Source organism: Pygoscelis adeliae, unplaced genomic scaffold (assembly GCF_000699105.1).
Source record: "Pygoscelis adeliae isolate BGI_AS28 unplaced genomic scaffold, ASM69910v1 Scaffold149, whole genome shotgun sequence".
NCBI classification, from domain to species: Eukaryota; Metazoa; Chordata; class Aves; order Sphenisciformes; family Spheniscidae; genus Pygoscelis; species Pygoscelis adeliae.
The window spans coordinates 2163515-2175832 of NW_008825494.1; the positions used below are offsets into that span (position 1 = coordinate 2163515).

General features: G+C 42.7%; 1 protein-coding gene across 1 annotated transcript in view; it reads right to left on the bottom strand.

The window, feature by feature from the left end:
• Window positions 1-2798: 2798 nt before the first annotated feature.
• Window positions 2799-12318, bottom strand: part of JADE3 (jade family PHD finger 3) — a 33912-nt gene continuing 24392 nt past the window's right edge. The window contains exons 7-10 of the mRNA XM_009331303.1: window positions 10910-11026; window positions 9978-10451; window positions 5673-5790; window positions 2799-4152 (exon numbers count right to left, since the gene is read on the bottom strand). Coding sequence (XP_009329578.1) covers window positions 3260-4152; window positions 5673-5790; window positions 9978-10451; window positions 10910-11026 — 1602 coding nt within the window. The 3' untranslated portion in view covers window positions 2799-3259. The remainder of the gene's footprint in view (window positions 4153-5672; window positions 5791-9977; window positions 10452-10909; window positions 11027-12318) is intronic.

A 12318-nucleotide genomic window follows, 5' to 3' on the forward strand; every position in this document is an offset into this window, starting at 1 on the left:
CCAGCTACCGAGCCGATCGGAGCAGGAGGGACGCTATCGGATCGGTTGTGCAGCTACACCTGCTCCTTTCTCTCTCTGCATCTTCCTCCTCCTTTTTGCCTTCTCCCCTGCTCTGGCACAGGGAGGAGCTCCTCTCTGCCGGCAAGGTGTATCACAGCACCGGCCTGTGGGAGCAGGGGGAACTACAGCAACAGGTCACGCAAAACCGACATAAAACATCAACCTGGGAACTTGCTTGCACTGATCCGTCCTTTGCACGCACGCGGCAGTAGCTGGCTGTTAAGTATTCATTTGTGCGTGTGTGCGAGTGTACAAGAAGAGGGATGAGACAGAAGGCCTGGCTACGGCTCTTCCTCTGTAACTCAATTTGTCCAACCAGGGAAAACCAGTCATATTAAGGCATAAGCAAATATATTAAAAAGTGAGGCCAGGGCAGCAAATGGTCTGTTACATTTGCTCAGCTAGGCAGAAACAAAACCCAGGCTAGGACCATTTGCTATACACAGCAAATTATTGTTCAGCGACTCTTTTTTGGGAGGCTGAAGGGGAAAGGTTTTCCTCGACACTTCAACTTGTTAAAGTATTGCCAACTCTGCAGAAATAATTTACTCCTGATGGACACAGTACTGCTGTTAGACTGATGAGTTTAACAACTTGCCAGACACAGAGGGTAAAGCCCTGAATAAATCACAACAAATGAAAATACTGTTAGCAGTTTCATAATTTAATGAAAAAGTACTTGTAAAAAGGGGACATCTGAAAAAGACCGAGTCCATCTTGGAAAATTGAATATATATATATATTTATATATATAAAACAAAATGCAAAAACACACAAAAAAAATTGACAAATAAGGTTAAGAGGTAATACTTCAAACAGTTAGCCACCGAACACACAATAAAAACTAGCAAATGCACTTTAGGGACAATACTTGAGAACTACATAACCAAGGGCTCCTTCATATATCTATTAAAATCATGTAAAAATTAGCAAAACCATTGCCCAGACTGGAAACAACTGAATTAATAACCCCAGAAGAGCAGAAACACTGAGTTTTGCTGAAGCACCATTTTCCCTCCCTTCTGTCATAGGCTTCCGGCCACAAAATAACATGAACGCTTTGCTGACCTCCCAGATAAGTGTTCCCAATACAAGCTTCATAAAATTTCATGGCCAGCGAGAGAGGATTACTAATAAATATCGAAGGAGAACTAAGAGAATCAGAACCGGAATACAAATGAACAGACATTTGTTTACTTATTCTGAATGACCCATGGCTTAGAACACAAAGCATTTCCCATCAAAATAAAATATGTGGAAACCTAAAATGCTACTGCGTATTTACACCAAAAGAAATAATTTTGAAGATACAGCTCTAGAAAGATCAATTACACAAATATACATAAAATCAAGAAGTGGAAAAAAAAAAATTAAGATGCATGAAGCAAACAGAGCAGAATTGCCAAGTATACTTTTTTTTTATTTCACTACTGAAAAGTCCTCCAGCCCCTGAGCTGCTAGTCCTATTGCAACTAGGGAGATTTCAAAGTTTAAAACAAATCCAAAAATGTCATTGCCATTTCCCAAGCTAAAAGCAATAAATTAAGATTGTGAAGAAAAACAGGTGGTGGTTTGGATTCTGCATAGTCATCTTCACGCTGGGTGGGGAACACCTTTTGTTTCTAGACAAAATGAACCCTCGGCAGAAAGGAGCCGTATGACGTGCCCTGGACAACCTACGGCCCGTTTCAGCCAGTGATATGGGGACAGAGGATGTTGCATATTTATGAAATGTACAGCATTTCAGAGAAAAACAGTGCAGTTACTTTGTTGATCAACACACCACCATCTGGAAAACATGAAGTTTGTTTGCATTCAAACAAAAATCCCCTGTCACTGAAACGAACAGAAAAGGATTCCCCTCCCTTCTCGCTTCCTGGGTACCGGCTGAAATTTAATCACTACTTAACAACTGCTAATTTTAAAGGACACACAAAAAAGTGTTAGTTTGGGAAACAGCAACTGATCCAGAGGTTGAAAAGCAGCTTAATAAGATAATAAATTTTCAGCAATTAAAAACCCCCAACAAAACATACTCCAAATGACGACTGGCTAAAATTTTACAGACCTAGATGCCAGAAATAAGGCTCCTACGCCTGTATTCAGGCAACGAGGGTTGAAAATTTGTGCCTGCAAAGAGTTCAGACAAAATTATTTCTAATTCAGCTTATTTTAAAAATACCAGGTACAAACACCTCTGGACGTGAAATCTCAGTTTCAAGAGGAACCTGGCATCACCGGTGATTGCCTAAATTTAAGTGTCAAATAGCATTTTTCTTTGAAGTAGTACATCTACTTTTGTAAACACTATCCACAAAATTAGCCATCTGTACTTGTTAGCTGGGTAAAATATTTACAAGTGCATCCCACAACAAGCAACTATGTACAGAGATTAAAAAAAAACTGAAGTACTAGAAGTTGTATATTTACAAAATAAGCAAATTATTGTGAAGAGAAACACAACCTTCAGCAAGAGCAGGGAACGGGGGCACGTCTAGAGGTCAGCGAGTTTGGCAGCGCCAGCGACGCCTGCTTCCAACCTCCGCAAGGAGCCTGCAAACGCCACTGCAGTTCAGAGCCTCCTGCAGAAGAGGATCGTCACTTAGTAGTCACTTTGGGCCTGATCCAGCAGAGCACACCGGCATGCGCTCGGAGATCTGAGCACAAACGTTCCCGGGGGAAACCAGCAGGACTTTTCACATGCTTAACTTCCCAACACACCCGCAAGTGCGTTGCTGGATCAAAGCCATACTGCAGGTGCCGTAAGAATGCAGTTTCAGTGTCTCCGTTTGCAGTCTCTTGCGACACATCAGAGCAATGCAAGGACTTCTTCAATACCTGTCCACCACCACAAGATCGACATAACATGAACACGTTGCCTCGCGCGTAAGCTGGCAAGGGGGAAGCAGTTTCCTGAATTTACGCAAAGGTTAACCGCTTCGTGCTCTCCCAGATGTTACCCGCTAATAAAACACATCGATTTCCACATGACTTTGCAACAACGCAGCTGACCTTGCAAAGACTGCAAGCCAATTCACAGTTGAACAAAACTGCTCTGATTTCTCTCCCCTCCCCCCATCCCCTACTGCAACTCTTCCTAACGTAGGTCCTGGACTATCTTCTGGAACCTTTTGATGCTGAGCTTTGCACTGGTACACTGGAATACATAAAGGCTGAGTTACCCCGTGGGGGCTTCTAATCACCTTTGTACCGAACTGTGAGAAATCATATTCTTTTTGTTTCTATTGTGACAATCTCTTCCAAAGTCCTTACTTGGGCTTTCTCTCTCTGAGCTACTTCGTCTTAGCCTCACTTGCTCTTTGTTTTCATCACTTTCTGCTTCAGAGTCACTCAGCTCTAAGTCAGGACAGTACCCGTCGTTGTCCTGGTACGGAGCACCTTCAAGCGTCTGCTTGCTCCACAAGCGATCTTTTGTTGCAAGTCTTCTCGTTGGCTTTTCACAGCACCGGAGATCTTCCGTGGTCCTCACCAGGCTGTTGGTAGCCTCTTTAAAGGACCGACTAAAATGTTCTATGGTGGATTTTCTGAAACCGCTCTGGCTGGCCAAGTGAGCCGTGAGCACGGACTCTTGTTCGTAGGGCGTCTGGCTAGAGCTGTCTCTCTGGCTCACGTCTCCAGCCCTGCCCATCAGACCGTTGGACTTGGCCGCCAGCCTCGAGTTCTCCTGCTGCACCCGCCCGTTCCCAATGGAAGCCTGTCCGTGCAAAGCAGCCTGGAGTGCTAAGGGCTTCCCGGACGGCTGGCCCCGGTGAAACTCCGGCATCTGCATGGGGCCGGAATCCTTCCCCTCGCCCCGAGGCTTGCCAATCCCTGCCAGCAACCCGTTACTTCTGCTGTCATGCTGATACCTGGAGTAAGATTTTGCTTTAATTTCAAACGATTCCTTTGACATCGGCACGCTCCGTTTGCTGTAAACAGTGCTGTTGTTGTCAGGAGAAAGCGGTCTGTTGCCAGGCTTCAGTGAGTTATTTTTGCAATCTCCTAGTGCTGATTTGGGCATTTTTAACTTCAGGGTGATCCTGGGAGGTGGGTAGAACAGTGTGTTCTCTAGTGCACTTGTCAGGGTATGGCCTACAGAAGAAAGAGACAAGGGGCAGAAGAAAAAAAAAGGCTTTTTTTAAAAGAGGGTAGTCGTTCTGTTATCTGTAACAAGTTTTATAGTCCATTAGAAGGTCATTCAACAGTAAGAGGCATTTGCAAACAATTAGTGTGAAATTGTTTTAGGACATTAAAGAGAAGTTGGGATAAAGAAAACTGTTCCAAATTATCCACCGTTTCAGAATTTAGGTAAGCATTTTAGCATTTCCATTAAAAACAACAATGTGCCCTTTTTACAGGGCTTTAAGCCAGTGAACTGAGCCAGTTTTGAGATATGACTGAAGTAGTTCCAAAGCAGCTATAAAAAAGGTTCATATTCAGTTTTGGATGGAGAAAAAACAATGCTTCAAACTGAGTTTCAATCTGGACTTAGTTCAACTCTCTACTTTGTATTATAAAATTCTCTACGTTTTAGAAGTCTTTTCAACCCAATATATTAGTCTTTACGGTATTATACACATACAGCACCATTGCAAAGTAGCTGTCAAGCTATTCTAATAAGCATTAAAAAGGCACTTGTATTTGTAAAGACATAAAACAAATTTAGTAGGCATTTCTAATAAAATGCATTTACACAAAACCAAAGTGCTTTAGAGTACTGCTGCTTCCACAAAATACTAGTCTGATCTAAAACAGTTTAAAAACACCACCTTGTCAGTACTAATGAAACCTATCCATGTTTCAAGGGTAGAGAAAAAAGCATGAAGACTTCACTCTAAATTGGTCATGAAAAACATAATATGTATCTTGAAAGAGCAGAGGGATTTTAATTTCACATTGAAGAAATAGCTGCCTTCCCTATTAAAAAAAAAAAAGTAATTGCACCATAATATATATTCTTCCTCTTTCTAAATGTTGTGTTCCTTATTTCAAGAAGGTCGCTATAAAAATGAAGGGCAGAGTGGATTTTGGTACATCAGCATTCCTACGCAGTTACTATTCACTATTAAAAATGAGAGTACTTAAGCTCTTTTTGAAGGAAGGAGAGGAACTGCAGATGGCAGGCTAAGAAATGCCTCTCTGCGCTGTTCATCAAGCATGCAAGGCAACACGAGAACAACAGTGATTCCTATTAGTCACTCTTCTCTTTCGCCTGAAGGAACCAACGACTGACAGCAAGCAAAAAACCTTCTCAGCTGGAGAGCCAGGCAGCAGCGCAGAGCTTGCTGTGGGGAAACAGGACCATAAAACAGCAGCCAAGGAAGCGAAAACCTAGAGAGCACCACCAGCTCGTTTCTGCTATCTGGATGCCATAGTGATTGATAAGTAATAGGCATATACCACAAACGGCCATAAAATAAAGACATATCCAAGTCAATATTTTAAGAGATTAAAGCATTTTGTGTATGTTGCTACTTTCGTTGAGTGTGTACTTGAAAGTTTTTAAAGGCAGATTTACAATGTTAAAACCACTAAGAAGGAACATAAGGAGAACACATTTTTTAGTTTAAATACAGACAGAATTTGTAAATATTTTACATTTATAAGATTACCTGCAGCAATTTCCTGATTAATGAGCTGGACCTGCAAATTGAAGACCTGTTCATGTACTTTACTGTGAGACAACTTCAGTTTCTCTCTCCTGCTTACCATATAGCAGAGATTTCTCACCTACGGAAGAATAACAGGAGACTTAATAGGCAATAAGAAAATAAATCCTGATATAGTTTAAAAAGTGCATCAACAACAGAATTAAAACAACATTACGTGCAAAACCCCTTGGCAAAGTTCTTGTGAATGTTACTGAACATACGTAACTATGAATTAAAAAAATAACCTGGATTTTTTTCATTGCCACTTTAATGAATGCCTTGAATATATTCTGCAAGACAGCAAAATATATTCTCATCTATAGGAACAGTGAGCGAACACAAAATTCCAGTCAAAAGAAAAGTAAGTAATTTCTAAGACTTGCTTGTCTGTAAGCCTGCTTCCACTATGTACAATGCTGGGGATGTTACTGCAGACAGTACTGGATTCTCCCAGAATTTCCCTGCAAAGTGTTTCACAGAATGATTTTTAACAGCTACACTATGTTTGTTTCCCCTAAAATTATTGCAACACTATAGAGTAATAGTTTTTACAAAGCTACCCAAGAAAGCCGGCCTGTTTGGACCAAAACTAACATGTAGATCACCTCTAAAAGAACACACTGGCTTCCTGTGCAATGTACACATTTTGGCTGACCCATTTAGCAGTTTATTTTCCGACTCCATTGCATTGACTCATGAAGTTTAACAAGGCCAAGTGCAAGGTCCTGCACCTGGGTTGGGGCAAACCCCAGGATCAGTGCATCATCCATTCATGGGGGATGAATGGATTTGAGAGCAGCCCTGCCGAGAAGGACTTGGGGGTACTGGTGGATGAAAAGCTGGACGTGAGCCAGCAATGTGCGCTCGCAGCCCAGAAGGCCAATCATACCCTGGGCTGCATCAAAAGAAGCGTGGCCAGCAGGTCGAGGGAGGTGATTCTGCCCCTCTACTCTGCTCTGGTGAGACCCCACCTGGAGTACTGCATCCGGCTCTGGAGCCCTCAGCATAAGAAGGACACGGACCTGTTGGAGCGGGTCCAGAGGAGGGCCACGAAGATGATCAGGGGGTTGGAACACCTCTCCTCTGAGGACAGGCTGAGAGAGTTGGGGTTGTTCAGCCTGGAGAAGAGAAGGCTCCAGGGAGACCTTATTGCGGCCTTTCATTTTATGAAAGGGGATTATAAGAAAGACAGAGAGAGACCAGGGCCTGTAGTGACAGGACAAGGGGCAATGGTTTTAAACTGAAATAGGGTAGGTTTAGATTGGGCATAAGGAAGACATTTTTTACAATGAGGGCGGTGAGACACTGGAACAGGTTGCCCAGAGAAGTCTGCAGATGCCCCATGCCTGGAAGTGTTCAAGGCCAGGTTGGATGGGGCTTTGAGCAACCTGGTCTAGTGGAAGATGTCCCTGCCCATGGCAGGGGGTTGGACTAGGTAATCTTTGAAGGTCCCTGCAAACCCCAACCATTCTGTGATTCTATGATTCGGTTCCACATAATTCTACTTTCACTATTTGAGTTAACAGCAATATTTCTACCTAATGTAATGAGAACGGGAAGGGGCACTGAAAGTTCTTGATAAACACTTAAAAGAGATTTCAGAACACAGAAACAGTGTAGGGGCTGGTTGAAAGATATTTGCCAAATATAATTCCCCCAGCACTCAACTCCATCTGTTCAGAACTGGAACCTCTCTCCCCAGAAAGGAAATTCCAAGATTCCCAAATTTATTTTCATCCCAAGACATGAACGCAGAAAAATCTCATGGCACAGGAAGTTCAGAAACTTTGAGACAGCTGTTTCAAAGTACGAAGTATAGAATCATAGAATCATTTAGGTTGGAAAAGACCTTTAAGGTCATCAAGTCCAACCGTAACCTAACACTGCCAAGTCCACCACTAAACCATGTCCCTAAGCACTTCATCTACATGTCTTTTTTTAATTATCCCCAGGGATGGGGACTCCACCACTTCCCTGGGCAGCCTGTTCCAATGTTTAACCACTCTTTCAGTAAAGACATTTTTCCTCATGTCCAAACTAAACCTCCCCTGGAGCAACTTGAGGCCATTTCCTCTCGTCCTTTCGCCAGTTACTTGGGAGAAGAGACCAACACCCACCTCGCTACAACCTCCTTTCAGGGAGTTGTAGAGAGCGATGAGGTCTCCCCTCAGCCTCCTTTTCTCCAGGCTAAACAACCCCAGTTCCCTCAGCCGCTCCTCAGAAGACTTGTTCTCCAGACCCCTCACCAGCCTCGTTGCCCTTCTCTGGACACGCTCCAACATCTCAACGTCCTTCTTGTAGTGAGGGGCCCAAAACTGAACACAGTATTCGAGGTGCAGCCTCACCAGGGCCGAGTACAGGGGCACGATCACTTCCCTAGTCCTGCTGGCCACACTAGTTCTGATACAGGCCAGGATGCCATTGGCCTTCTTGGCCGCCTGGGCACACTGCCGGCTCATGTTCAGCCGGCTGTCGACCAGCACCCCCAGGTCCTTTTCCGCCAGGAAGCTTTCCAGCCACTCTTCCCCAAGCCTGTAGCGTTGCATGGGGTTGTTACGTACCTCCACTCAAAATAAGTACATCAATTTTAACAAAATTTGATGCAAATCAACCACTTGTCAAGAAAAAGGAAAAGCTTGAAATGGTTTCTTGAAAGAAAGAAAAAAAAAAACAACCAGAAACCCATACACCAAAATCCCAACCCTCCATTCAAGCCATGTTATGGATTTTTTTAAAAATAAGGATCCGTATCCAAAGTGCTCCTGGAAAAGGAGGTCTGAGCTTGATTATGACTAGATTCAAGACAACAGTTAGACTGACAAGCACAAATCTCAGCTCCGACACTCATCTCCCTGTATTTTCATGCTCTTCTCTTCCCAATATGGTTTTCCCTTTTCTTACAACACTATTTTCTCTCTTCTGTTTTCCCTTCCCCTCTTCTCCAATGTCTCGTCTCCATATCACATTTAGTACACCTACTTTATTTTGTTACCTTTTTTTACATTCACTGCCTATCTCTTAGCACTTGAAAACTGCAGGTGATCACTAGCTAACGGGCCAATCTAATGGGCAGCCTCCGAGTGGTAACAAGCCTGGCTTCCTCTCCCATCAGCTGCTGGAAAAAGGCACTACATATGCCTTCCTAATAAATTCCTGCTCTGAATTTTGCTGAAGGACTCCATCTTTTCAAACTACCAGCTAGCTGGCAATCTGATAAGAGCCCACCTAGCTACTGATAAAAAGATAATTTCCTTTTCCTCCTTCTCAGTAAAGCCACAAGCAGTGGTAGGCTCAGTGGGTTATTTTCAGACCGCCAACCAACCGTAGCACCTAAGGCAGCTACGTGCAGTGAAAGCATCTAAGTCAAGACAGCAACAAGCGATTCAGCCTGCCCGCTACCTGGGACTAGCTGACACCAGCATGCTGGCCAGGAAGAGAGGTAAGACTCCTGGCTCAGATGTCACGGGAAGTGGTATGAGTACAGGCCAGCATTCTTCTGTGTGTGCAGAGCCATAAAGTCACCGTGGAAGTTAACCATCTAGGACTTCACCTACTTGCCTTCAAACCATGAGGGTGAGAAGCTCTGCTTTAATATATTTTTAGGATTCTCCAAAAGCTTAATGCACACTCACCAAAGAATACTTACTGCTTTACCTATGCAAACTGATTTTTCCAAACCCAGAATTGGCTAATATTTACCATTCTATTATAACCATTACAAAACACCTTTTTAAGTACAAATCAAGAGTCCCTCCGTCCCAAGACAGAAGGTGGAAGATAAGAACTTGTAAAGCCCGCCCCATTCCTTCGCTGTTTGCACTTGCTTTCGTTTAATAACGAAACATTTTTTGTTATTGAATCTGTACCACTAGCAACTACTACAGCTGGGTCAAATAAATTTACTCAATTTTTTTAAACATTTACTCAATTGAAGTTGAAATCAAAGAGTCAATTAGCAAATATGTCCATTGTGCATAGAAACATGCATCTTAAAATACATAAAGGAATAACCTCTAAGCAGGTCAGGAAGCACTCCTTTCACATTGGATCTCTCACTAGACTGAGAAGGGACAGTTCCTGAAAGTTTCTGCAGCAGGCAATGCAGCACACCAAAAGACTGGAGTTGAAGGCCTTACTATTTTTTTTTTTTTTTTTTTTTTTTAATAATCACCTCCCTGTGCTTCCCCCATTCCTACTTTTGTCCATGAACAAAGACCTTCCTCACCTGCAAACAGTTTTTCAGAACTTTACCAGTTAAGCTCTTACCCTCTCTAGGTCCTGCCTCAAATGCATGAACATCCTCATGCGAGTATGAATGCTATCTTCCTTTGGCTGCACCAAGCCATTTTCTTCATCCTCCTTGGGAGGAAACAATGGTTTGTTAAAGTTACTTTTTCGCTTTAATTTCCAGTAATTGTAGATGAAGTCTACAGCAAGTTTAGGAAGGCCCAGCTCTGCTGCAACATCCTCCACTTTAACTAGTGAGTAAAACTCTTCTTCCAGCTCTCGGAGTTTCTGGGCTCGCAAACTGGTTTTCTCGCTCTCTGTTTGCTTCTGGTCTGACACGCTCTTGGGGTGCTCATCAATGTCAGGCAGCGAATTTTGTTTGTTCTTGCTGTGCTTTAGACAATATGACTTGAACTTGACCTCATCCCCGTCATCCAGGATAGTCTTCATCTCTAAGCTATGCTCAAAGGCACAGGTGACATGAAAGGCAGTGATACAGCTTTTCACAGAGCACTACAGACAAAAGAAAACAAAAAACCTCAATCACTAACAGCAACAAACCAGAAAAAAGGACAGAATTATCTTAATTACATAAAAGTCCATCCCTACAAAAACATATTTCCTAAGCATTCTTAAAAATACCTGTTGATCTCTCTGAAGTTGGTGTCACCCGATTTAGTATTTTCTCATTTGTGAACAGTGTTCAACGGAAGGACCTTTCTATCCATCTCTGACCCACATAGTAGCAGTCCTTACACATCTTAACCTTACTCAAAAGAAGGCAACTCAGACTAACTCCTAAATCTCTGTGCTAGTGAACTAATTTGATAGCAAAAAGCTATGAAGAAGTAGCCATCTATCCAGTGGTCATCTGCATTGTAAAGCATCTCTGAACACAGGAAGAACAAAATGCAAAACTGAAATTGCCCTTCTCACACAGACTCAAGAGTTACTGCAGGACAAGTACGTACCTGAATGCAAGCACCAGTTTTCAGTTTGCATAAACTACACACTAGAGCCCATCGACTTGGTGGAATGTGAGACACCTTTGTGATTGGCTCCATCCTTTCTGGGCAAGCAATACTAACCTGTAAACAAAAAAACAGCATGGAAAGCAGTTATCAAGGCAATAAAAACAAGCTCTCCAGTAATACCAGAAGAAGAAATATGACCACACATTTATCGCGCTGTGAGATCTCCATGTGCTCATACTTCTTAGCCAGGGACCCTAAAAGATCCCACATGAAAACAATATTGTGGAATACTACTAGTTTAACCTGGTGGCTAGAAGTTGCAATTTTCCAAAACATTTGAGGCATCTACAGCGTGCCTTGTTATGAACCAGTTGAGAGACCACAGTAAATTATGCTTAAGTTTATTTCCTTTCCATTCTGGTTTTTTTTCTGTGCTGCTTTAACAGGTCTAACTTAAAAAGTACCAAAATACAAGCTACTATGAACAAAATAGGAACACTTACTCATACTTACCTGAAAAGTTCCTTCTTTAAGATCCACAGATCTGCTACAATAGCTACTTCTGACAGCTCACAGTTTGGGGCAGAACCAGATCTATCAGTCAGCAGCCAGGGAAAGCGTTGCTTCCCAGCTCTGCCTCTCCACTGAGTGCTCCTAATGCAAGAGGTGATTCTAATACACTTTCCTAACTACAGATTGTATGAAGTATAATTTGAGAAAGAATACAACAAACTTCTCTTACTACAAAGCATGGCATATTCTCTTGTGCCAGTTTTCACATACTTAGTCTGCATGATCCATTTGTCTCTGGTAGACCAGATTATGGATATTAATACTAAAAGAAAGAAAAAAATTCAGATAAGCACAGGATACCTTTTCCTGTTCTTTGTTATACTAACGTCCACATATCCACTGTGATAGAAATTTCTCAGCTGCCTGTTGTCCATACTGGGAGACAAGGACTGTCTTCCATAATTTGAACACCAAAACAGACATAAATTATCTCTGTAGGCATCCCTGAGCCACTCCTGACAGACAGGCTTCATCCAAGGGCTGAAACAGAAAGTTGGCCAGCTCTGAATGACCAACATGCAGAGCTGGGCCAGTATGAGAATGGCACATGGCAGAAGATTTCAGCGACACAATTGTTCTGTCCCAAGAATGCCAGTCTCCAAAAGCTTGGATTTTGATGCTTACATAGCACTTTTTGGATTTAGCAGTTGTGTGCTTTGGAGGGCTACCTGCCTGAACCAGAAATACAATGCTGATTCTAGCTAGAAACATCTCCACACTTTCTGTGAACAATTCACCTGAACAGAGCAGACCTGTATTTCCAGTGGTGGGATAGGGGCCTCTTCTCAAAGGGGTCAGATCTAAGAATTCAAAGGAAGAAGGTTCCTAGCTCA